This window comes from Equus przewalskii, chromosome 13, assembly GCF_037783145.1.
Source record: "Equus przewalskii isolate Varuska chromosome 13, EquPr2, whole genome shotgun sequence".
In the NCBI taxonomy this organism is placed as follows: Eukaryota; Metazoa; Chordata; class Mammalia; order Perissodactyla; family Equidae; genus Equus; species Equus przewalskii.
This window is the reverse complement of record NC_091843.1, coordinates 36777093-36804390: the sequence shown is the minus strand read 5'-3', so window position 1 is coordinate 36804390 and position 27298 is coordinate 36777093. Positions and strand designations below refer to the sequence as shown.

Here is a 27298-nt window from a genome sequence, read left to right as displayed (position 1 = left end):
TTTCTTTCTCACTGCCATTTTTCTCCTGGTGAATTTCAAGGGGAAATTAGGGAGGTTGATCAGAGAAAAGTAGCACTGTCAGGGTCACTTCTGAACACAGTTCTTTGTGTATGCCACGTGTGGCAGTGCTAGCTTGGAATAATTACCAGTGCCCGAAGCTCATGTCTTTTTCTCTGTTTGGAGAAAACACTGTGGCAGAATATACTTTCACATGAAAAGTCAGTGTTTTTGTGACCAGTTCTATGGAATCCTGACAAAATTGGTATGAAATTTCAGGACATAGCTGAGGAAAGGATTACTGCCTGTCATTACCCCAAGAATTCTACATTTCTGAAATTTTCACAACCATGTCCTCTACGCCCCAAGACACATTCCCTACCCCCAAATAAAACCAGCAAAATCGCTATTCATGTTAAAGATGTGAAGGGTGTTGATTATTTTATTTGGTCAGAGAGCTGTAGTGAGTGCTAATTATTAAAAGCAAAAAGGGTACTGTTCTTAAATGGCTGGTATTCCTGACCTTTGAAAGTAAAAGCAAAGTGAGTAAACATTATTTGATACTTGAATCTATACATTAAGGCGAGGGTAGACTGAGAAGACAATCAGATGAGTGATTGTGTTTTTAGTAATATTTCCCCAATTGTGTGGATCAGTTTGTAGCTGATAGGCACTTAGTTTTGTGATGTTGAGGAGTATTTTTTAAATCATAGATATTCTTTAGAAGGTGGGTGCTCAGCAGTGGAGATACTGCAACTGAATGGTTTCCCCTCAATAAGGTGGTTATCCTTGGAATTTTGGGAGCCATGAAGAGAAGGAGGTATGTGAAAAGCTTGTTTATGTGCTGGTAAATGAAGAAAGAGAGCAAGCCCAGGGTTAAGAGATAAGGGAAAGTGAAGAAAAGGTGAGGATAAAGGAGGAGATAAGGTGATTTCCTTGTTAGATAAATTGCATCATGATCTTAGAAAGATAATGTCAAGAAAGAAATTCTTGGCTTGAGAAATCCGGGTCGTAAGAACTGCAAGTTCTGGTAAGACCCAATGTGTGTATTCATTCAGACAGGTTAATTCTGATCAAGCTTTATATTTAATAGAGATTTTGGTAATATGGAGGATCACTATCCAACAGTCACGAAACATTCCCTCCTGTGTGCACTGGACTGATGGGTTATCTTTGTGCTTTTAAATTCTTGTACCTTCCCTGCTCATTACCTCAGTAATTCTGGCAGATCTGCCTAGGAATCAAATCTGCCACAATTTGATGGGTTGCTTCCTAAATTAGATGTGGTAGACTTGAAGTACATTTTTTTCTAAGCAAAAAAATGAACATAATAGTGATCTGTAGTTTTCAGCCATATATTTTGTCCTAAAATAAAATTACCAGAAGCTGAGATGTCAATGAAATTATTTCTTATTTCTTTTGAAGAGTAGTATCCATTTATGATAATGGATAGTATATGTTGTCCTATATGATTTTATTGAACAAGGAAAAGAGATATTACTTGATTTCAAGTGACCACCTTACCTGAAAGGAATTTTGGAATTAGGGATTCTAAATCTTGTGAAATTTAGCCTTGAGTCATAAAGCCAAACCAGAGTAATGTCATGTCTAATATTATAATACATTTTATAAAGCAGATTACTTGATTATGAGATAATATGGTCAGTTTTATATCAATATTAGAAATAAAAAGTGTATCCAAATTATTGGCTTATTAAAAGCTCTCACTAATTATCAATCTTCGTTTTGGGTACTATATATTAACTTACCGAGGAAAGTAAGATTAGAAAGTAGTTAGTTTCAGGGAACAAAACAGAAGTCTGACATGTCTTTAATGTGGTTATGTTCTCTACTTGATGGATCTGTCACATCTAGTTCTCCACATATTGCTATTAAAAATAGCAAATATTTATTGACATTTGCTGTGTGCTATCCTGTTCTCAGTGGTTTACATGTATTAAATTCCCATATGATTGTTACTGCTATTAATTCCATGCTAGGGGTGAGTGGCCCAAGGCACAGTGAGATTGAAGGACTTGTCCGGTGTCACAGGCCCAAGTGTGGAGCAGGTCCCTAAATCACTGTGCTATTTGCTCTTGTTGCAGTCTAGGTGGTTTTTCTAATGGCATATAGAATGAGTTTTAAATTTTAAAGAGACGTTTAAATTTCTGACAGTTATTCAGACCAGTGAATGCTTTATCTTTTTAGAGTGTGTTCTTACTTAGGAAATGAGTTATCATCTTACAGACTCTTAGCCAAGGCGAAAGTTTATGGTTATCATCAGCACAACTCGAGATGATGCATGAAATGTGCTTCTCATCGTTTGTGATGTAATGGAAGATTTTTTAATATTAAATTGTACTCCTAGTCTAGAAGATTTGTAACGTAATGGAGTAGGTATTTACTGGGTCCCTTATGTGACGGGACACTATAGTTTGGGTCTCAGTGATGTGATAAAGAGGAAACATGAACTGCTCTTCCATGTAGGTGCACATCCATTCTTGGTGACTTTATAAGCTTCAGTCTTGGGTTACTAAAGTTTAAATCACCAGAAAGCATGTATCATGCTTGTGTAGACTCCTTACTCTTAGCTTTTTCAAGGGTTCACATGAAGAACAAGTCTACTTGTTCTCTAAAACTTCCTTGGAGATACTGTCTGATGTGTTTCCTTATTGTTCCAACAGCTGCCTCTATTTTATAAATAATTCACACTTTTGCACTTAAGTGTCTCTTCCCTCAAATAAACTAGTATGCTTCCTTTATCAGATGAAAGAATTATCTTTCCCCCCAAACAAACCAATGTGCTTCCTTTATCAGATTAAAGTTGTTGATTTTGTTCTTTGCTTTGGCCACCAGGAAGATTAAGGTCAGATTGGTGTATGCTAGAAATAACTGTTTCATTGCTCTACTGAAGCCTTTTTGTGAGTTATCAAAACCGTTTAGGATCTGGTGAAATCAGAAGATTCACACACAATTTGCATTTTAATTTAAAGATGCCCTTGCATCCTATGAAGCATATCCTGGATCCTTAAAGTTAAGAATCCCTGCTTTCTACCTTTTTATATCCTTATTTCAGCCATACTGTGCATATGAATACATATGCTGAGTTTCCTTGACTTTATAGAAGTAGATTATGTGAAAATGATAAATACATTGTTTTCAGAGGTTTTAGGTGCTGAGCAGTTGCCTTCTGTGTATTTGGCAGCTAGACCATGGGAAATGTTTTTGTTTATTACAAGAGGACGTTTTTTGTTCTCATGATGATGAAACAGGTAGGCTAATATAAAAGGCTATAGAGTTTTTGTGTAATGATTTTTTTTAGAAAAAGCAACCTGGAGATTGTGTGTGTGTGTGTGTGTGTGTTTATGAAACAAGGATATATACACACATATATAGTACATATAATATATATGTGAATGGATTTTCAGTAAAGTTATAACATTTGTACATCTCTTCACTATGGTTCTTGACCAAAGTCAATTGATGAAAGTTGTAAAAAGGCTTTGGGAATTGTCTCTGGGGCTCCAATTTTAAAATCTGGTTCCCAGGTGAAAGAAGAATCTTCCTTCTTTGGGTGGTAGTGGAGCCATTGGCTCCCTGCCTTTGGAGTTGTCATTTACAGACACTCCTTCATGTTGGGTTTCTAGCGAGAGGTCCTGAGTTGGAGGCCATGGAGCCTTGTGTATAAAGGGATGGTATATTCAGTTTGTGGGCTTTGCAGGATAGGATGCCTCATTGCACTTGCCTTTGGAGATTTCTTACTCCTTAATGTCCCCTTCGGATAGGGGAAGGGGATGCTCAACATCTGTCTCTTAAGAGTGTTCCCAAAACATTGGTTAATGAGGAGGAACTCATGCTAAGGAGACATGTTTGGAATAGCTGTGATTTTCACCTCTTTTTGCCTTCTCTCTTTGTAAAAGACAATTTGTAGTACATTTTGTCTTTCTGAGGGAGACTTGAGTACCCAGCTGGTTAGATATATTTAAAGAAAGAAAAAAATCTCTTTAAACAAACCTTGAAGAAATCTATTATAAATTTGAGTGGGAACCTGAGAATGCTGTGGCATACAGGCGGCAAAACTAATTAAAATAACTGATAAAGAAATCAGATGTAGCTTTACATGGGATTTTCAAGATTAAAATATATGAGAATTATGTTAATAAGCTCTGCTTTTAACTCCATAAAGTATGGGAATTCGTTCCTTTATGCAATTTGAAACCAGCCATCACCTATGCCCTCTAGTGCACACTGGGTGAGTTTGACAGTAAAATTTTGCGTTGTGCTCCTGCCTCTGCCCTAGTTACTACTGAGATTCCTGGTGTGAGAGCTCTCTAAGCCTCTCTGATTCCCCCGTTCTTGGGTGTAGGGGAAAGAGGTAGCCTTGTTTCTTCCTACCTTTCTGGTCCTGCTGCACTGCTGTGGGCAAGCAGTAAGTGCATCCTGGCGAGTATGGCAGACTCCTGGCAGTCAATTGCTCGAGGCCAGGGCAGTTTCTGCCCCCACTGCTGCCCAGGCTTAGCATCCTGTCCTGGGGATGTTTATGCCAAGTGAGGGACACTATTTAAAAATTTTCCCTTCCTTTCCCCCTATCCGTACTTACTGGCATCTGGAGTAGAGTAGGTCATGTAGGGATCCTAGAGATTTCAGCATGGTCAGCACCTGTGGACCCTCCCTCCCAGGAGTGAAGATTTACCCCAGTGGACCTTTGAGGTAGAGGCCAAGTTGCTGTTTGCTGGGTATAGGAAATCGAGTGCCTTTTTGAAGCTCCCCAGGCTGTGGTGGCAGTCTGCTGTCAGGGAGGGTGAAGGGACAGCAGCCAACCCCAGGCCCTGTGAGCCCCATGGACAGCTGCTTATCTGCTTGCTAAGGCTTGTGACAGAGCAGCTTCTTATTGCATGGTTGCTGTTAATTGGCATGGTGCCTTTTTAGCCAGCCCCTGCACTTTACCTCTACTTTCTTTTTAGCCTAGTTTTGCCTGTCTCTGAATGAAGACAGGTGATGATTAGCTGCCCTTGTTTCAACTGGCACGTTTGGCATTGTAGAGAACATGGTACAAAACAACTGTTCATTTAAGGTTTCTATATCTGTCACAAATGGTTTTTCAAGTTTCACATGTCAAAATTGATAGGTTACCAGGGAAAAGCTAAAAAAAAAAAGACATTCACTTTTTACAGTATACACAATTTTAATAACAAAACTTTCCTGTACACTGCACTTTGTTACCACCCCCCCAGACCCCCAGTATAATAGTATTTTCTTCCCACCCCCAACCCACTTGCCCACCTCCCACCCCCCCAAAAAAATGGCTCTTAAGGTGATTGACACAATGTGTTGGGACTGTACTTTTAGTTTCCAGTCTCAGTGTTGATAGGAAGGTTCACCAAACGTTCCATAGATCAGACTTTTTTTTAAATGACCAAGGAAGAATAGGTTAGTTGAAGGAGTAGCAGATGTTTCCAGATGTTTACAATAGCAGTATGAAAGCTTAAACAGTCATTTTCTATTTGTTTTTTGGCCTTAAATTATTCAAGTACTATGGGTTTGCCCTAGGTTAGGAATAGAAATATTTCATTATCTATGGATAGCCTTATCACCCTTATCTTTATCTTTTTCTGGTTGAAGCACTTTAACCATAAGATAGGAAAAGCATGTCCCCAAACAGACTTTTAAGATAGGTTTGTCACTGTATTGCTCTATTAGGAAAATGATCATGTAACTCAGCTTCTAAAAATATTCATTAAAAATTTCATATTGATATCGACACTTTAGAGAGAGAACAGGACATTTATAGCTTTTTTCACTGATGGCTGTGTGGGAAGTATGCCTTAAGAAAACGACATGCCTGTTTTGAATGTTAGGATTCAGACCTAGTGCTACATAGGGCTCATTTTTATTAGAAAGATGGGGTCTAGCTCTTGGTGACTAGCATTAGAATAAGCAGATGGATTTTAATAATTAGTGGAGTTGGGAAGTTCAATCAATTCCATTCATTGAATTGGTACAGAAATTAACTTAGGCACATTAAGAAATTACATGTGTTAGTGCAGATTTTTGGCTTAAAAAACTAGTATCTTTGCTATTTGATGTTGGCAGTGGGTATTCTCTGAGTTGTGTTGGATTTGCAAATTTATCAGCCGGCTTTCATTTCAGAAAGGTGACTGAAATGCCTGGCAAGCTACGGAAATGAATATAAACAATTCCAAACTAGCTCTTGGTTTCTAGGTGGGTACAGTATTGTAGCGTTCTTTAGCTTTCCTTTTTTCAGAGAAATTTAATGTATTTTTTTGTTCTTGATTAAATGGTCGTTTTCCTCTCACCTTGAAAATGGAAGAAAAAGGGTGGGGGGGCAGTTTGAAGAGGATAAAACTACTCTGAAAAACAAAAGCCCTACCATTGTGCTACCAGGATCTGCAGTGTAGCTGTGATGCTCTTCCACCCTAGCCAGTTGGTAAAGAGAGCACATATGACTAATGGCCTCATCTTCAAACCTGTGCTGCTACTGAAACACAAATAGGCTAAAATTCAGTAGAAGCCTGCCTTCCCTTTCCACTTGAAAAGGGAAGTTTACACTTTAAATTAAAAAGGAAAATGCTATTTGGCACTGTTACTCGTTTTTCTCGGAGAGCATTACCAAAAAAATGGAGGCCAAAAACATCAGTTATTTTTCAACCGAAAAGTATGCCTTGGTGGCCTTGGCTATGCTGTTCCCCCAAATTACTAAATGACTTGTTTTTCCAATTTACTTTTCTACGTATATTAAGGATTTTACCAATTGATGGTCCATTTTACTAACTGTAATCTTTAGGGTTAATGTGGGGATTCCCGGCCAATATTTCTCGACCTTCTACTCACAGTTTCAGTTAATTTTCGTTGTGGTTGAAATGTTGGAAAATGCTCCTCTTTTATCCTTCAGGGCTAGAGGAATCTTGTGTATTTAGGACACAGTTGTGTTGTGACAAAGCTGTCCCCTGACAAATGGCCATGGTTACCCTGATAAATGGGTAAAGATTAGCTTGTGGAGCTCTGATTTGTGTTGGGGGCTTCTGATCATCCCTTCTGTAGGGAAGCAGTGAGCTGCACTCCATGCTGTAAAATCAGTTTCTGTACCAGGCAGGCCCAGGGTCTGTTTTAACACGAGATGAAAAGCTCACCACTCAAGATCAGCTGAACTCGACTGGGCTGAGACTTTGCCAAACTAACCCACCCACCTTAAAAAATGTAGAGAGGACATTTTTACCATAATTTCTGATCCTGTCTGCTTTCTGCTGAGACACATTTTCTTTGAAATGTAGGTGGACACCCCTCTCTTAGTATTAAAGAAGAAAAAATTACGATTGAATCTCATGGGTTAAACTGTAGTCTTAACATCTTTTCAGTTCAATCCTGGGAAGAAAATATGCCTTGAATGAAGGATATCATGTTAATGGTCATATTAAGGAAAGATAACTTTTTTTTATGGTAGTGGTTTTCTCTAAGGATTTATGCCTTTTTTCACATACAGTAAATGTCAGTTGTAAAAATGCTCCTTTTAAAATCAAGTCAGTAATCTAAATTCCTGGTTTTTGCTCCTACGTACATGGAACCTTGTTAATGGAAAAATTTTGTGTGAATAGGTAACTTGCATCTAAATCCCAAATATGTCATAGTTTCTCCGTAGAAATCATAATTGAAGAAACAAAATACTTGTGGCTCTTTTCTGCATGAAAAATGTGGCATGATTATCATTTTTTAATTATGGAATGTTTATATTAACACCAGGGAACTCCCACAGTCCCCTTTTCAGCTGCGGGTCCCAGGGCCTTGCCCTGTTTGATGCAGATTGTGTACAGTTACCAGTTTGCCTCACTCTTGGCTGCCTTTTAACTTCAGCTAACCTGTTTCTTTGAGAGTCAGATTTCAAAATGCTGCATTTCCCTTGCATCCCCTCACCTCCACACCACCTTCAAGTTACCACTGCGTGGCTGCATAGACATGTAGAGTGTTCTACCACGAGAAGGTTTGCCTCAGTAATATGTTGTTCCCTTTACTTATAAGGAACTGCTCTTATAGTGTGAATATGTATCTTTATTAAAAGGTAAAAATTGAACACATAATATTTAGAAAGTGATTTTTTTTTTGTGGTTCCTTTATAGTATATCCTAGCAACAGGCTAGCCAATTATTTTTAATTTGGCTTTTTGAGCTTTGAAGATCAGGAAAAGGCAGAAGAAAGAGGTTTAAACCTCTTGTCAAGGCATCTTTGATCATGACAGTAAAGAGAGAGGAAGAGTGAGGGTGGGGGGGGAGAGAGTGTGTGTGTGGTGTGTGTGTGTGCTTTCAAACTAGAGAGAGCAGGTCATAGGATTGTTAAGTTGACTGAATCTCTCTTGTTCTCCAAAATAATTTCTAAATTTCTTTCACATATAAATGTAAATGTAGGATTTAGTAAACTAATTAGTAAAGTGGTAATTTAATACTAGTTTAAAATAATTGTCTAAATGCCACAAAAATCATGTCCATTATAAATCAAACTAGAGATAACATGATGTAAAGTCAGTGTAATTATTAGTATTGATTTCATTGTAGTGAGACCTTTTCACAATCATTTGGATTCATTGTTTGAATATATTAGAGTCACTCAGCTTATTAGAATTACATAAATGGTTCTGATTTCATGATGTGGACTTGGATGATATTTACTAATCCAGGCAAAAACTGTGGAAGAAGAGCATTTAATATTTACCAGTCTTCAGCATACATGAAATTCTACTTCCCACACTGGCAGTAAATTGTAGATTTGGGTAAATACCAAATTATCATACAAGAGAACTTTGCTAAGTCTCCTTTTAAGCAGCAAGCCAGTTGTGGTACTTGGGATGGAGAGCAATGATCAAACAAGTATTGATCCGTATCTTTTTCTGCTCAGTAGCTTCTTTTCAAACTGTTTTCAGTAGGAAAAAATAGCATATGGAGACCTTAGTGTAAATGTTTACACACGATTAGTATATAATTACATACATGAAATGTCTTATTTTGAAGTAAGCATTTTTAGACTTTCCAACAAGAGTGCAAATTAACATGAGCATTGCTTCATTTAACACTTAAAATATGGTTTCATTAAAAAAAATTAAAAATACTTCAACACTTCAAAAACTTAAGTCTCGACTTGGTTTGGAAAATTAGGCTTAATGTCACCATTGGTAAAAATTAGATATGTATTTAGCCCCTACTATGTAAAATAGGTTACTTATCTGGTGTAATTTTTGATGACGAGTAGATATTATACTTCACATTCTTTGTATGGCAGCTGCTGACACTTGCACTGTCCATAACCATTAATGATGATGAAGGGTCCTTCATGGGTGGGTTCATATTCATTATATGGTCCTTGGTCTGACATGTTTGACATATGGAGTCGTGTTTGGGATCGGAGCTGCCTGTGGTTCTGAATCATTGAACACTGCCTAATTCTTCTTAAAGTGGGAGGGCAGCATTTCCTGGAGATGAACACTATAAAAATAATAAAAAAGAAAGAAAACAATAAAGCCATTGTTCCTGTAATTACCCGCTGAGTGAAGATGGCATTGTCTGGTTCGGGAAAGTGTTCCTCAGTAGTAACTGCCATGCCTGCAGTTGTTGGGATTTCTTTGTCTCCCACATGGTAACTTGATGAGCTTATTCTTTTTGTGTATTCAGTGGTTGGATCTTTATAAGTTGTAGTCATGGCCGTGACAGTGGTTGATAAATTCCAGCAGAGCTGAAATCCATGGACTGCATCTAGTATATCCTCTCCTTGGGTGTGGTCAGGGCTGTGGCATAGGATGGAATGCTCCCACCGACCTTGGAAACTGCCCAGCCAGGAGGCCAAAGCACATATTCGAGGGCTGCATTCCCACAGATTGCCAGAGAGGCCAACGGTTGTGAGGGATCTCAGGGAGTTCAAGATCTTGGAATCAAGGCTGTTTAACTTGTTGTTATCCATGAGGAGTATTTTAAGATTAGGCATTGTTTCAAACACTGTCAGGTCGATGGCTTTGATTTCATTTCCAGTCAGGTCTAGCTTTTCTAAAGTGCCCCAGGTCCACTCCATCCCACATGTCAAGTTGCTAATTTTGTTCCATTGTAAGAAGAGCGTGTGCAGACTGCTTAGCCGTAGGAAATGAGCAAAATTAATCTTCGTCAGCTGGTTGTGCTCTAGGTGAAGCTCTCTCAGTTTGATTAATCCCGCAAATCCATTGCGAGCCAAACTTCGCAAACGGTTTGTGCTCAAATCCAGAAACTCCAGACTACGACAGTCCCAGAACAGGCGTACTGGGATAGTCCGCAGGGAGTTGGACCGTAAATGCAAGGTCTGCAGCTTCCGAAGGCCATAGAAGAGTTCTGGGTGCAGAGAGGACAGCTGATTAAAAGACAGGTCCAAATTTTGCAGGTTAATCAGTTGGGTAAAGGTTGTGTTTGGCAAGTAAAATATTTTGTTGGAACTTAAGATTAATTCTTTAAGTTTATATAGTCCTTGAAAAGCATCTTCTTTTACTGTTGAAATTTGATTGTGGTCTAAGTGGAGCCAGGTAAGTTGACTGAAGCTGGCAAATTGGTCCCTTTCGAGCTCTGTGATGCGATTGTGCCTCAGGGACAGGCCCAGAGAGCCCTGGTCTGTGGCGTTCGGCACTGAGTGGAAGCCCTGAGAGTCGCAGTAGAAGAGCAGCTTCTCACAGCGGCATTTGGGTGGACACGCCATACCCAGGGCAGGCAGCATTTTTAAAACCATACTCATTGCATATATTGCTGCCAGCATAGGGGCCCCTAATGGCCACTTGAAATGTAAGCCTGCAGAATATAATTTAAAAAAAACAAGAAGATAGGATATTTTTCAGCAGAACGTATGGGCTATTAAAAGAAACAACGTAACATTATGGCACAAGATTTCACTGCATATAACTTATTTTTCATTTACTGCAGAAATACTAACCTTGTTAGTATGACTAGAACAAAACTTAAACCATTAAGAAAGAAGATAAAACATGTCCTGTCATCAGCAATATATGCTTTTACCTAAACCTCAAAATCCAAAAATGTAACAATGATTTCCCTCATAAAATATGAATTCAGTGGCTTATTTTAAAAGCATGATTCCCTGCTGACTGTACAAGACACATAAATGCGTGGACTTACCCATTCTTCTGAGCACATTGGAGGCTGCATTCAGTCGCGGTTGTTAGACTCAACGCAGTGAGTCTGTGAAAGGCTCTAACATGCAGGAGCCTTTGACCAGTTTCCTGTTTTCTGTGTCCCAGGCTTTCTGAGTAAAATTGAATCCACCAGGGTGAGTTGTTTTCTTCCTTAGGATATTCCTTTCGAGAGCATTGGTTTCATTTTCTGTGACCACTCCGATCCCTCAAATCAGTTTTGAATATAAGTTATTAATTTCATCCTCCTCTAACTGCTGAGCTGGTTAATCAAAGCTTCAGTCTCTCCTTTCCGCAGCCGTTAGTTCTCTCTGTCTTAACTTGTTGATGGCAGATGGGCGGCTTGTTGCAGAGAAGAGCTCCTGGAGCAGCATGAGTGCATTTACTGAAAAGCTTTTCCGAGAAACGGCACAAGAATGGATTTGCTTATGTGCTGCGACCACACAGAACTGTATATAGGCTGACGTCACCAGATGACGTGTCTTTTGTTTGGGTTTTCCAGAAGCTTTACTGTTATAAAGCACCGTGCTTTGTAACAGTATCAGGGTTGTTGTAAGACCCCCTGATTACAATAAAACGAGAAAGAAGAACTCCTGACTTAAAAACGTGGTATTCCTTCAGTGTAGCAAGCAGCAGTGGGGTTGTAATAAAGGCTGCATTCAAGAAGACCCATCTGAACAGTGAGTTGGGTTAGCAGAGTGATGATTTTTAATGCTTGGGAGAGCCTGCATTAGACTGCCGATTCTGCATAGAGAGATCATCTAAATGGGCAGGAGCCTGCATGATTTATGAAGTGCTGATCTAACGCCAGCCTATGCAAGGTAGTGCCTGCTGCTCTGGTAGTTTAGAAAGCTACTCAATCACCTCGTTGTCATGCTTCGTTAAAATAGAAGTATGACTATGATTTGCTTTAGATGTGTTGATAAACTAGCTAAGTGGGTTTGGCTTCTTTGTCATTAAGAGCTTGACATGTAAACCAAGAATAAAGGGCCAAAAAAAAAGCTTGCAAAACAAAGCATTTGGTTATTTTGCTCTCTGAGAATTTCAGGGGAACTCTAATTAAAAAGATTTCTCCTTCTCTGTCCTATTTTATAACAATATTTTATCACAATGCTGATTGAAAAATAATGCTGATTTGATCCAGGAGAAAAGGGTAGTTTGATACAGTCGTTTACTACTGCATGCCCTAAGCAGTAACAGTGGATCAGAAATGATTTAGGAGAAGTGATACAGCATGTCTGGATTCTGACATGATCCCTTGTGTTTACCACAGAATCTCACCTGCTCCTTCAACTGAAAGCCTCACCTGATGCTGGGATTGGGGCATTGTGGCTCTCAAATGAAGCATTTGCACTCTTAATAGCTCCAACTGGCCACTTAACAAGTGACTTTGAGTCTCATACTAACTGTTGGAATCTCTCTAGTGAACACAAAAGGTCACTCATACTTTGAAATACGATTTTTGCTTTGGTTGTTTTTACTTGACCTGACTCTATCTTCTCCCTGTTGAATAGTGTCATCACTTTTCAGAACTTGGTTATGAATTTACAGCTTCACGTTTACTGTTCTATAAAGGTGAAAGATATTTCTAGCACGAGTCAGGGTCATTTTGAGGCCTAACAAAGGTAGGGCCCTTTATACATCTTACCTTATTGGTTTGGCTTTCCTGCCATTTTCTCCCATACCAGTGGCTCTTATCCTTAGTGGGTCTTGCCTCAGACCTAAAGGCAGAAATCTCAGAACTACCCAAGATGTCTGTGAAACCAGAACATCCTTGACCTTTGGCTTCCAGGGGCTTCAATCCATTGGGCAAGTCTAAGAAGTCACTGTCCTAAAGGGTATAGCTTCTGGGTTGGAGTGTGGTACTGGAGTGAGGACTGGAAGACTCCAAGCCCCCTTCCTCAGAGCTCTGTGTAAAGGTGCTGTGGAAATGGCAGCAGCTGCAGGTATATAGTTTGATTCCTAGAAGCAGACCCCAAGATGGGATTAGAAGTATAAGAGTTTTATTGGAGAAAATGCCTGGGAAGTATAAAGGAAGAGAGAGGACAACAACAGGAATACTCTGAGGGCCAGTAGAGTCTTCAGACCACAGGGGAGGTCTGATACCTCTGAAAGGAGAGAAGAAGGAAAGATTCGACACGCAGAGTCTTGGACTGCAGTGCAGTTCTAAGACAGCTTCACCAGGCCAAAGAGAAGTCCCCAAGCTGAAGTTGCCCATGAGTGGAAGCCCGCATTCTCAGGAAAGAGCCTGCACTAGTACTGCTGCCTTTTTCCTGCTTGCTGGTTAAGGAAGGGAGGAAAAGTTCATTTTAGACCTCAAGGATGTCACCCTCCCACTCACCTTGATCTTTTCCATTGTTTCTATATAGGCTAGAAGTTCTTAACATGGATCCATTGACTAGCTTGTAGAATTTTGTTGCTTGTGCATTTTTCTGTGGATAAAGTTTAATCAGATTCTTACAGGGTCTGTGACCTTAGTTTCAGAGTTACTGTTCTACAGGAACTTACTCCCAGAATTTCCAAGGAGAAGAGTCTGATAAGGGTGGTCTCTTGTAATTTTTTTAAAGGAAAAGAAGCCCTTGGGGTACTGTAAATACCCTTATTTAAGTCAGACACCCTCTGATAAAGAAACCTTTGCCAGGCAGGAGCAGCTGGATTAAATTCTTCCCTGAAGAAACCACTTTAGTTCCACGTGGAGACAAGCATTAAAGTCAATTGGATTAGAGCAACCACGATTAGGAATGAGTTGTATGTGAAAATTTAGGAGAATCGTCTCCTTTCCCTAGACTCTTGGTTCCTTTCTGCTCTCTAGTCTGCTTAGCTACTGGTTTCTGTACTAGCAAGTGTAAAAGGCTTAAATTACATTATCCCGGTACTATTATAACAGATTTGTGGGCAAGGAAGATTGCCCAGAGAAGCACCAATGCAATCAAGAGTAATTATTTTTTTGACATATCAGGAGAAGTGGGCAGTAATGCTTGCTGTATCACAGTATCCAGAGAACACAGCTCCTTCTAGGTCACCAACCATCTTGCTCACTTGCCCTCCTTTAGTTTCAAAAGGTTCAGGCTGTGGAGGGCCTGACCCGGTGGTGCAGTGCCAAGTTCACATGTTTTGCTTCGGTGGGCCAGGTTTCACAGGTCCGGATCCCAGGGGCGGACCTACGCACCGCTTGTCAGGCCATGTTTTGGCAGGTGTCCCACATATAAAGTGGAGGAAGATGGGCACGGATGTTAGCTCAGGGCTAGTCTTCCTCAGCACAAGGAGGTATTGGCGGCAAATGTTAGCTCAGAGCTAATCTTCCTAAAAAAGGAGAAAAGGTTCAGGCTGTGGAACCAAAGAAGACATGGTATTTGTCTTAAAATTGGTGGAGTACACAGTTCCCATTGATGGAATTTTGTATCATTTGTTGATCTTTATCTTTCTTTAGGCAAAAAGGCTAAAAAGAAACCCATGTTCTTTCTGAATTAAACTTTTTCTTGGTTTCATTTTAGAGTAGCTTTATTCTGCATACATATGCCTTTGACTTAATTAAAGTAGCAGTACAACCTCTGGAAGGTACTATCTGTATCATCTGTTTCAATTTTCACTGCTTTAGTTGTTCGTGACAAGCCAAAGGAGAAGTAAAATCTAGCCCGTCTCTCCTCTCTGTAAATGGTTTTAAGCAAATTAAGTGAGTCAAGTGGCAGGGTTTAGGTGCTGTAGTTAACTGCGTTTCTCTACCTGAAAGTTTGCTTGTAATATATATTGCTGATTAGGGAGAATACTTTCCCCACTTAGAGAAGCAGATGTACAGGTATATACCTGAAATTTTCTAGTCTTGTGAGGTAGAGAGGAAGCTTTATTTTGTCCTATGCCAGAAAGGCAAATGTTTCTTTGCCTAATCATGTCCAACTCCAAAAATTGTAATACCCCAGCACCAGAGGTGCTCTGGAGAAGTATATTTAGATCAGCCTTGTTGCTGCCAGTCTTGATGGCTACTTGGAGGATCTTCTTGTGTTTATCACAAAGTGATAGCAGTTTTTAGGGCAGAGCCCCTAGATTTTGTGGGTCTGAGTGTATCCCCTGGTAAGAACCTTTTACGGTTCTTAGTTGGCAACCACATATTTGGGCCTACTGGCTTTCTTTTGGAGGGAGGAGTGAAAGAGGGTGGGAGAAGATTATGGTAAATCCTAGAGTTGTTCATGCTTTCAAACATGCATGTATTTGGAGGCAAAGATGTGACTGTTCTTTTAAGTTTTTGATATGCTATTAAAAAAAAAAAAGAAAAACCACTGGGGTTTGGCATTAAATATTAGCTTGTTGTCCTCCCAAGAAAGAGAACATATCTGAGCGAGGCAGATAGAATATTTAAAGATTGATGGCTTTACCAATCTGTCATGTTGGAGATGGGCTAAAGAGTGGTTGACAGTCCCAGGTAGAGCCAGAAGATCTGAGAGCATTCAGAATTCTAGGCTCTTAGGGCCGGCCCTGTGGCTGAGTAGTTAAGTTTGTGCACTCCGCTTCTGGGGCCCAGGGTTTCGCTGTTTCAGATCCTGGGCGCAGACATGGCGCTGCTCATCAAGCCATGCTGAGCGGTGTCCCACATGCCACAACTAGAAGGACCCACAACTAAAAACATACAACTATGTACTGGGGGGGCTTTGGGGAGAAAAAGGAAAAATAAAATCTTAAAAAAAAAATTCTAGGCTCTTAGTCTTGGTGCAATCACAGGGAACCACTGTTGAGTGTAAATAAGTATCTGTGTTGCTGAGAATCTTTCCTTTCAAAGGCCTTTTAAAAAGTAGACTGTCTCCATTAGGCGTCTAGTATCCCCATTTTTGACTGAATCCTTGTCCCCATTCCTGCCCTTCATTGATTTTGGTTTTTAAAAGTCCTTTTGTTCTCTTGTTAGTAAACATGACTGAGAAAGCAGTAGGAAGGAGTGATGGTGACGCTAGTGTTGGTGAGCTGTGTTTCTTTTGATGCAACTTATAAAGGTTGGGATTTCTCCTAGTTTTGGAGGCATGTGCTTTTTGGCAGTTGTTGCTGTTGGGGGCTGGCCGGGCTAGGATCATGTGACAGCCTAATTCTGTTGTGCTAGCATTGTGTTCTGTGCCCAGGGCTAGGTAATTTAGCAATAAATCTGGGGGTGATGCACCTGAGTCAGACATTAGGCGAGGGAAAATCTTGCATAGAAGTTTGGGCAGAGGTTCATTTAAACCATGAAGATCTTTTATTTCTCCTACTAGCGACATCACCCTAAACAGAACTATCCTGGAGTCTTGCTTAATGCATAGACCGATTGAAATTTATATTGCCGAACCCTTTTCTTACTCTTGTTCTGCCAGTAGCTTCCTGGTGTTCATGTTTCCCCCTTCCTGTGCGTGGCAGGCTTTGTTTTTTATTCTGAAATATAGCCAAGTTTGGATTTGTCCTTCCTGCTTCTCCCTCTCTACATTTTGAATAACTTTCTATTTAGATGTGTTTCCTCCTGCCTACGTAGATCGCCACAGGCTATTCAAAGCTATTTGCACAGGATAGAATTAAGAGCTAAAATACCCATTCATATTTATTTGAAGAATCCCTTTCAATTTTAGTGGGCTTTTTGACCCAATTGGCTAAATTTAAAGTGATGAATTTGCATGTATATTGGCTAGATGCTAGCAGTGTGGGTTGCTGAAGCTTGGAAATGTCATTCCCTCAGAACCCTCTAAATGTGCTTTGGTGTGGAGGGACAGCGACATGTGCTGAGGCAAGCAAAAAAAATTGAACGTGTGATGTCATCAATGCAAAGAAAATCAGTAACAGATGTTTGGCCCAAAGAGAGCAAGATCATTTCTTGTTAGGAATGGCTTATTGCAGCATGTCAACATTATACCTGCTGTTGAGTATTGACGTTGGTATTACTGAAACAGGGCCTGCTAAGGTTTGAGCTCCCGCAGGAGCTGATTCTATTCTGCTGCTTATTTTGTGTGTGTGTGTGTGTGTGTGTGTGTGTGTGTGTGTATGTGTATGTGTATGTGTATGTGTTTGGCTGTGGGAGGGCTGGTCTCTCTGTCTAATGGCTTCATAGTATTTCCCTATGTGTGTTTGCGGGTTTAAGTGTGTGTCTAATGGCTTCACAGCTTTTTCCCTTATATGGCTATGCTATGATTTATGGATATATAGTTTGTTTTGAGGCTTTTAGCTTTTGCAGACAGTATAAAATGAATATCCTTTTAATATCTCTTTGCATCCTTAGGTAAGTTTATATACAAGGTAAGTTCCTAGCAGTAAAATTGCTGGGTTACAGGGTGTGCATATTTAAAATTGATAGACATTGCTACATTTGCCTTCCAAAAGTTTTAAACCATTTTATACTTGCCCCAGTAGTCTGAAAGTGTGCTCTAACCCTCACTTAACACCATAGTGGAAGCTTACCAAACTTTAAAAATATATGTGAATCTGATAGGTGAAAAATGCTCTCTTTGATTTGTTCTTCTTTAACTATGAGTGAGATCGAGCATCATTTTGTATGTAGGTGTATTGTCCTTTTTAATGAATGGCAGAACTGGCGGGAATAAACACACACTTGCCATACTATGCTAAAGATGGAGCACCAGTTGGTGAACAGGAGATGTTATAGAATCCTCACTAAACAAAGATTTCCTGTTAACCCATTATTTTTAGTGGAGCAAAGAGAATCAGAGCCCTTTAGAAAGTTTTTTTTTTCTTTTGAATCAACATAGAAACCAAAAGGGTTCCTTGGTTTATCACAGATCTTAGCCTGACTTTACCAGTTAACTGAGTATTGAAAAATTCTTCTGAAATATCCCCAAAGAATATCTATTCTTTTTTCTTCCTGGATTATTAGTAGCTTCAAAGTTAAGCTCTTATTCTATGACCTTTATATACTTGGTTTATATACTTATTTGCTTTATATACCTGTTTGTACTTCTGAGAACTTTCCAAATTATTATGCACAGCAGCTGTTTAACGAGTAGATGATTACTTTCTGTTTTAAGAAGAAGAAATCTGGTGTCTCAAAAAGGGGTTAGAATATCTCAGCTACATGCTTCAACTTGTGCCAGAACCCTCTTAGTATTGGCTTTCTAATTCTTCTTTATCATGGATTTTGTCTTTGGTCACATGCTCATTGTGATCTACCAGAATTTGGTGGAAAGGTGCCACGTATTCATTGTCCTTCACTTAATGCTAAGTTTTGTGCTGAGCAGCCATCTATGTGGACATAGTGTAGTTATGCCATGGTGGAATACCTCAAAAGCCATATTCTAGCATGTTGCTCTGGCCAGAGCTGAAAATACCTAAGCTTAATAGAACTGATAGGACATCTAGACAGATGCCTGGGCATATTTTTAGGTGTAAGGCAACATTGAGCCAAGAATAATGTAAAAGTGGTGAGCAAGCGTGGCTATCATCTGAGAAAATACCGAGACAAACCAGTAAAGGTCATTTCTAACTTTTGCTTTCTGTGACGGGAAAGAGAAGGAAAGTAGGGTAATAAGTATGTAACATTAGAGTTCCCAACCTAGTTTTTTAATTTTTAGGCTGTAATACGTAACATTAGGCAAACTAGAAACTTCTGTTCCTTGCAACTTTAAGGAGAGGGTACTCTTTCAGAGAATTTGGAAATGCAGGTCTATATAACCATTGTATTCTAATATTAAGCTACTTAGTCTTTGTCTAAGGCCACTGACCCTTGTCACATATTCAGCTCATGCAGAACCCATCAGCCATCTGTGGGCCAGGTAGAACAACCAGGTCAAATTGCTTCTCGTGTTATTCACTAAATGCATATTGCATGATGATATGTTGCCCAGCCCACAGCAAACCTTTTAGTCCTACTCCTGAAGACATGGGTTGACTCTTTAATAGATGCTAGTCTCACTTGGTTTTCAAACATTTTTTTGAGAATCTCTAATATTAGCTCCTGTATTCTTCTCTGAAGCCTTCCAGCTGCACTTAGATATCACTTTCTTTCTGAAGTTCCTCACCCCCTGCTTTACTTGAAGGCCTCTACTCTGTGGATGACAGCCTCAGTTTTCCCCTTTTGTACCTGGAGGTGAAGGTGCTGCTCAGTGTCTTGGGTGTGGGAGTTGGGGGGCGGCCTTCAGATGCCCATTCTGACTTGGGTTTTGTGGAACGCCATGATTCTTAGTTTTTAAATTTTGTTTAATTTCTGATGGCTGATGGAGGCATTGTGTCAAATTAGACCTTCCTGTTAAATTAATCAAACCTTCTTGTTTCCTTTTAAATAGTCCTTAAATGTTTCAAGGCCGAAACATTGGGTTTTACCTTTCTCTGTTACTTTCTCCATCGTTACTTTAGTTTAAAATGAAGATAGAAAGCAGTATTTGGGGTTCTTTGAAAAGCCTTATCTTTTCACTGTTAAAAAGAAAGCAGGAGACTGATAATTTGCCGCTTAGAGCACACATTAAGTCCTGTGACTTTTAAACATGTCTGTAATTGGTCACTGGCTTTTCACTTTGTTCATGTCCAACGGGAGAAGACAGGTCAACAGGTATATTTATCCCAGGGTATGATTTGAGAATGGCTGTGAGGGGAAGCATGAGGTGTTGTGGGAGCACTTTAGAGGGACACCTAGCTGCAACTTAGGGTTGAGGGTGTCTAGAGTAAGCTGCTACAAGGAAGCATGATATCTCATCTAAAGAATGAATAAGAGTTAGAAGAGGGGAAGAGTATTCCAGGTAGGCACGAGAGACCATGGCGTGTCTGAAGAATTAAAATGTGTATAGATGGATCATAGCATGGACGATGGCAGAGTGACCATAGTCACTGAAGTAATAGGAATGGCTGGGCTCCAGCAGGGAGAGTGCAGAATAAAAAGAGAAGGAAGCCTCTGGCAGAAGAGCCCTGAAGACATCATGTAGATGCTTCAAATTAGAGCACATTTTTCCCTGGAAGCGTTGTGGAAGTATTCACCTTGTGTTTTTCCCTGGAAGCATTGTGTTTATTTTGTGCTGTTACCTTTTAGGTTGAGTAGTCTTTTGTAGGCTCACCTGGGAACCTTTGTTACATTAATTCTAGGGACGAAAACACGCCATGCTATGCCCCTAGCAATGCCAGGGACATATTTCATCCTTTCCGGGCTGTTGGATATTTCATCCCTTCCCAACTGAGAACAGGAGTTGAGAGCTGGTAGGGTATGGGTGAGAAATTGATGGATGTATATGCAGCAGGTGGAGCACTGAGACCTGCTGTCATTTGTGGCAAAGGTTGGAGTGGTTGGAGTAGTTGTGAACTGGTTATAGGAGAATGCTTACTCTTTGTGAAGCAAGAAGTGGTTCTTTGGAAGAAAAAAAATGCTGCTTCTTTCAGAAGTCACCACCAAGTGAGTAAACTGCTCCAGGAAATTCTAGTTCTTAATACTTTTTAAAAAACCAGTGCCTAACTTAAATATAACCTTCTGTATAGTTTTTACTTACTACTCTGACCCACTGTAACATCATTCAGAACTCCTACCAGACCCAGCACGATACAGGGTATTGCTGAATTAGGTGTTGCTCTGAATCATTTTATCTCAGATTATAAACCCTTTCAGAGAAAGATAATGGCTAGTCCGGCCCATTCCAATGGATTCAGAGTAGGTGCTCAGTAAAGAGTGTGTCTAAATAAATAGAAGTCTGTCCACACAGGAGGAAGGTGGAGTGGCTTCTTCATGCTTCTGCTAAAGATGAGTTTTGAAAGCCCTTTCACTATCTCGGCTAGAACTGTGTTGCTAGAGGCCGTCCCACCTGATAACCTTTGCTTCTCCTCAGCTCAGCTGATATTTACTTGCTGAGGAGAAGCTTTATGTTAAAATCCAAACATACCTTATCTTTTTTTAGAAAGCCCTTTGTCATTGCTTACCAGGAACATACATATCAAAATTGAGTGAACCTAGGTGGTCTCTCTCTGCTCTGGGGAATAGAGTCTTAGCTAGGTGGGAGCTGAGAGTCACTTATTTTAAAGATTCATTGAGCAGCTTTACTTTGGCCTAGATAAAACTAGACATAAAAAATCATAACAGCGTTAATTTCAAAGAGAAGTAAAATCACGTTTTATAGATCAGCAAGCTTTCTGCTTTCATCATGCTCATTGTTAAGGTTGTAAGTGTGTGTATTGTGTGTGTACTCATCCCTATTATATATATATATTTTTTTTTATTAATGTTATGATAGATTACAACCTTGTGAGATTTCAGTTGTACATTTTTGTTAGTCATGTTGTGGGTACACCACTTCCCCCTCTGTACCCTCCCTCCACCCCCCCTTTTCCCTGTTAACCACCAATCAGATCTCCTTATCAATATACTAACTTCCACCTATGAGTGGAGTCATATAGAGTTCGTCTTTCTCTGACTGGCTTATTTCGCTTAACATAATACCCTCGAGGTCCATCCACGTTGTTGTGAATGCATCCCTATTATATTTTAAATGATTGGAACCCTAAACTTGTTATTTGGATCTTTTTTTTTTTTTAAAGGGATGCTTTGATTTAAAAGATGGTCAGTCTAGTATAACCTACAAGCTTCAGTAAATAAACTTCTGAACTGTCCCCTTCTGATTAATGAGGCATAAACCTCTATTTCCCAAGTAACAAGAAAGACAAATTGATTTTTAGAGTAGTTTGACAAAGACAGAATTAACAGATTCATGGTGTGGGTTGGGTCTTAAAGTGAATTTTGCTGCACGACTCTAATTCCCTCAAAAGTCAAGTTTAAGAATTTGCTTTTATATAACTTTCAAAGTAAATTGAGGAAATTTCTGGGCATTTGAGGTTACAGGGGATTGGGCTCTCATGAGGTCATTGAGCCCAACCTTTGGGTTTCAGATAACAGATACTTTCTGGAATAAATAATCTGTTAGAAACATCCAAAATATGTGGCTAGGTACGTTGACAAACTTTACTGGGTTTAGTTAGAGAAATTTTCTTCAAGTGAGTGTCCAAGGAATGTGCTGAGACCTTCCTGATTAAAGCATTAATTATGAGGTCAGTTTGATGTTTTAAAAAATCTCTTCAATTTTATCCGCCTTTGCCTTAGATCCTGGTATTTTGATCTTTGAGATAGATTGTCTTTTCTTTTGTTACTGATGGCCGTGAGTAAATCAGTTTATTCTTGCAGGTAGAAATTCTCATACCTGAATCAGTTTTTGTTGAGACTCTTTTTTACCCATTAACATTAGTCGACTGCTTAATTTTATTGGCAGTACCAAGAGTATTGTGGAGAAAGGTAAGGGATGCGACCTTGACCAGATTTGATAGTGACCATATCAATTTATCACTTATTTTCCACTCTTAATATTCATAATTCCCCTCTTGTCTCCTTTCTGTCCTCTGCTAAATAACCTGTATCCCCAATATTCCTTCTCTTTTCTCCTCTAATAGTCCATAGAGATGAGGGCAGAGGGACAAGTGTCATTGTTCCCTTTTAACAGATTGGGAGTAAGAAAGAAAGTGAGTAACAAATGTACATAAAAGGCCCTCAGAAAATGTGTAACCACATTTCCCTCATCCCCAACCATTCATTTGCTGTGCTGGCTTATGTATTGATGGGATGTCCATAGCAGAATGTCATGAGAGCAGCCAAAGGTAGAACACTGGGTTAAATTTCTTTGTCCATTTGTATCTTTCCTGTGATTACTATGTTTTACAAAAAGAGCCACATTTATTGGCTGGGCATTTTATAAGGAAAAACTTTTAATATACTTCCTAGTTTAACCCAGCTGATGTCTTACTAGGTATTTCCAAGCACATGGCTAGCTCTACCTGGGATAACTACTTTTGTCCCTTTTCTTTCAACTATGATCTATTTTGAGTCTGCTTAGAATGTTCTCTGGGGCAAATTTCAACTTGACCCCTTGACCTCTGAAGAAATGCTGATTTATATACCTTTCTCAGGGTGGCTAATATGTTCTTTTCTGTGCAGTACAATTGCATTAAGCTCAGCTTAGAATTTTAAAAAATAGGGCTGAAGTAATCTTACAAAGCATTCTTGTTCAAGCTGCATAATATACATCATTAACTCTGACCTATGATGGTTTATCTTAGTCTTAAAATTTGTTGTTTCACATTGTTTTAGTGCCAGATGCCATCTTTCCCATTTTGATGTCCTTCAAATCTCAGAGTTCATCAAAATCAGGTGTAACCTGTTCTTGCTTGCAGTTCAAGGAGGGCTAGTTCCTTAATGAAATTGGTGTATGCTGAACCTTGAATTAAAATATAAATTTAATTTTTTAAGGGAAACGTTAAACGAAAGTCTTATCTGTTGCCTTCTTTTATTTTGGAAAAACTCCCTCAATTCCCATCATGGGATAATGTGGAGGCTAAGAGTTGTAAGGTTAGTTTTTTATGAACAAAGCCACATGGTTCTTCACCCTCCCTCTCCCCTCCTTATTTTCCAGCTTTGGGCCAAAACAATTGATTGTTTTCTCAGTGTTGATTTGAGCACAGATAGCTGTCAGCTATCATTAAATTTCCCTGTGAATTACTAAAATGTGCATCTCTTTCCTTTTTTTCCAGGCTGGACGTAAAGAAAGAAGTGATGCACTCAATTCTGCAATAGATAAAATGACCAAGAAGACGAGGGACTTGCGTAGACAGGTAAGCTGAAAGAAAGTGCTGATTGTTTCCCCAAGTTCTCAATTTTGTAGTTTTGGTTATAAAATCTCAATAAATATTGGACCTCTATCTTTTATTGGAGTAAAGGATGGATTTTCACAGGAAACAGACTATCTGTCTCTGTTTTGTTGCTAATAAACTTTTAAATGGCTACTAAAATCTCTTGGGGATCTAGAATAATACAGTCCCACTGGGATAGACTGAATAAATTAGCTCTCGTGTGAAAAGGATGTACAGGTAAGAAAATCAATTTACCATGACTTGGGGACATGTGAAAGTACCCTGAAGCATCTTGTGATATTAGTTCACAAATAGTAGAGACAGAAATTGGAGTAATTTATTTGACTTGCCCTGTTCTGATGGCACACTCACAGTTCCCTTAGATCCTTGGTGGAGATGAGTTTCTAGTACAAATACGGTGGGTCTGGAGATATTTGGGGTACTCAATTTTCTGAGGTAGTAAATACAGAGGAGAGAATCTCTTCATTTAATGGTAAATAATCTCATTAATAGTTTGGAATTGAATTTAGTTTTAGTCTTTAAAAAATGTAGTTGAGGGGCCGGCCCCGTGGCCAAGTGGTTAAGTTCGTGTACTCTGCTTCGGCGGCCCAGGGTTTCACTGGTTCCAATCCTGAGTGTGGACATGGCACCGCTTGTCAAGCCATGCTGAGGTGGCATCCCACATGCCACAACTGGAAGGACCCACAACTAGGATATGCAGCTAGTACTGGTGGGATTTGGGGAAAAGAAAAAAAATGTAGTTGAGGGGGCTGGCCCCATGGCCTAGTGGTTAAGTTCAGCATGCTCTGCTTTGGTGGCCCAGGTTCACAGGTTCAGACCCTGGGTGTGGACCTACACCACTTGTCAGCCATGCTGTGGCAGCAACCCAAGTATAAAGTAGAGGAAGATTGGCACAGATGTTAGCTCGGGGCTAATCTTCCTCAGAGGAAAAGAAAAACCCAGTAGCATTGGATTTATAAAACAATGTATTAAGATTTTTTTAAAAAATTGTAGGGGCTGGCCTGGTGGTGCAGTGGTTAAATGCGCACGTTCTGCTTCAGAGGCCCGGGATTCGCCGGTTCAGATCTTGGGTGCGGACATGGCACCGCTTGGCAAGCCATGCTGTGGTAGGCGTCCCACATATAAAGTAGAGGAAGATGGGCACGGATGTTAGCTCAGGGCCAGTCTTCCTCAGCAAAGAGAGGAGGATTGGCGGCAGGTGTTAGCTCAGGGCCAATTTTCCTCAAAAAAAAAAAAAAAGAAAAAGAAATTGTAGAAATAATTTCTACACTTAGTGAAGATATATTTTGTTATTCATGTCTTAATATAAAGCAAAATTAAAGGTGGAGTGTATCTTTATTCATTTTCCTTTTGGTGAATTAGTTATAAAGATAACCTTTCAGTTTTAAGGTTCATGGTGTGCTAACCCTGAACAGATAAACCAGAAAGTGCTGTTTTCCTCTCTTCTCATTTTTATTTAGCCAGTTAGGCTGATTACGTATATTCCAAGGCTATGTGCCAGTTCAACCCAGAGCTGCTGTCTATTCAGTTTTGAGTTATTCCTTTAAGATACAAGCTTTGGTTTTGTAATTCTCAAGAAAGAAGGATATTATCTTGAAAACTGAGATTCTGTTGCTGATATGCTGTAACTGTAGTGTAAATCGTTATCTCCATGATTGTGTTGCCTATGTTGCAGATTATATAACAGCATGGCTTCCATGAAGGGTCCTCATACAAGTACAGCCATGCTATTGTGAAGCCAAGCTTTCACTAGATTTAAAACTACAAGAGAAAAAAGCAATTTAGCTTCTTGGTAGAAATAAAATAAAATTTTTACAATTCAATTATTAGCTCCGCAAAGCTGTCATGGACCATGTTTCGGATTCATTCCTGGAAACCAACGTCCCACTTTTAGTATTGATTGAAGCTGCAAAGAATGGAAATGAGAAAGAAGTTAAGGAATATGCTCAAGTCTTCCGTGAACATGCCAACAAATTGATTGAGGTAAGCTTTATTAACTGTAGGTAATTTGGTGGAGAATGGTGATTTTTAATCACATTATTTAATCAGCAAAAAATTTTGGGGGCTCACCTGGTATACAATATGTATAAAATGAAAGTCTTTCATTATTGGTCAGTTTACATTAATTATGTACATGATTAAATATAGATAGTCCCTATCTTGGAAACTTAACATCTCCACTTAATGTTAATGCAGATAAAGATAGATCATGACATGCCTAAACTCAGAAGACACTGTAGGATGAAGTAGTGGCTAGAAGCTAGAGCTCAAGAATTGCACTGCCTGGGCTTGCATCCTGGCAAATTATTACTTAACCTTTCTGAATTCCCATTTCTAGTCTGTAAAATGAGGATACTAATGATACCTATCTCAGAATTATTTTGAGGTCTAAAAGAGATGGTGTGTGTCAAGTGCTTAACCTTGCCTGAGACATAGACTCAGCCTAATCATCTTGTTCTAAAATTGAAGAAACCGAGCTCTAACATGCTGCTAATTTGATATGTTTGAAGAGTAGAAATCTATAAGTGGTTGGTTTGTTAAGTGACAAGAAGGAGGAGGAGTGAATTGCTATTTAATTTCCAGGTAGGTTAGGCTTGCTCCTGCCTTTTGATAACTGAAATTATATAATCGTTTAATTTATTCATTATTACTTTATTTCAAAAATTTGACACATGGTAAGCATATACTCAAATTGTTTGATTTTGTAACCTTAAATGTAAAACATCCAGTATTTGGAAAAGATATTCCATAGACCATTTGGTAACTTGGTCATTATGTAAGAACAGAAAATGAACCGTTTATGTAAAATGTGTGTCTTGTGCATTTGGATTTATAGTGACATTAGGCCAGGTTAATAACATAAAAATATTCCAAGGAAAACGTAGTAATCATGTTAAATGAATTACTAATTTTACATCTAGTTTGCTTTGAACGTTAAGTGTTATTCTGACCTGAATTAATTATGTACAGAATACATAGGTCAGTCTGCTATTCAAGTTAATGATTTTGGCATTTGGAATTAAAATCAGATGACTTTCATTTTGTGTCTCCGTTAAGCGTAATCTTGTTCACAGTAGTCACATGACAGCATGAGGTGTAACCTCCACATGTACAAAGATTATCTTCAGGAAGCCAACCTCCTGTAAGTAGCCTACATATTAAAAAGTGTGCCTGTGAGGCAGGAAGCAGGAACTCTACCAGCCCCCAGCCTTGGATAACAGGTTCCAGTAATGGCATGAGAAAGGGCTCAGTGTGGCAGCTGAACCTCAGAGGGCAACCCTTGTCTGTACTGCAGCTGGAGGGTCCTTTCTTAGGGGCTGCTGTGTCATCCTCAGCCTCTCTAGCTAACACAGCTGACACTTACTGAGCACCTACTGTGTACCAGGTGTATGCAAATACAATGACTTTCCATGGTAACATTGCTGAGGTAAGGGAACTTGACACTTAGAGAGGTTAGAAGACTTGCCTCAGATCACCTGGCTTGCGTCCCTCCAACAAAAAGGGCTGTACCAC

The 27298-nt window shown here is 39.4% G+C and overlaps 2 protein-coding genes across 16 annotated transcripts in view; one reads left to right on the top strand and one right to left on the bottom strand.

Moving 5' to 3' along the window:
• The window catches only part of CTNNA1 (catenin alpha 1), a 313987-nt gene that overhangs the window by 239786 nt on the left and 46903 nt on the right, over positions 1-27298 (top strand). For all 15 annotated transcript variants that reach the window (XM_070570709.1, XM_070570717.1, XM_008520797.2 and 12 more), the window contains 2 exons: positions 23666-23746; positions 25616-25768. In XM_070570709.1, coding sequence (XP_070426810.1) covers positions 23666-23746; positions 25616-25768 — 234 coding nt within the window. The remainder of the gene's footprint in view (positions 1-23665; positions 23747-25615; positions 25769-27298) is intronic.
• On the bottom strand, positions 5163-11959 carry LRRTM2 (leucine rich repeat transmembrane neuronal 2). Its single transcript, XM_008520796.2, has 2 exons — positions 11148-11959; positions 5163-10802 (listed from the first exon to the last, which is right to left on the bottom strand). The coding sequence occupies exons 1-2, from the start codon at positions 11149-11151 to the stop codon at positions 9256-9258; spliced, it is 1551 nt and encodes a 516-aa protein (XP_008519018.1). The 5' UTR covers positions 11152-11959; the 3' UTR covers positions 5163-9255.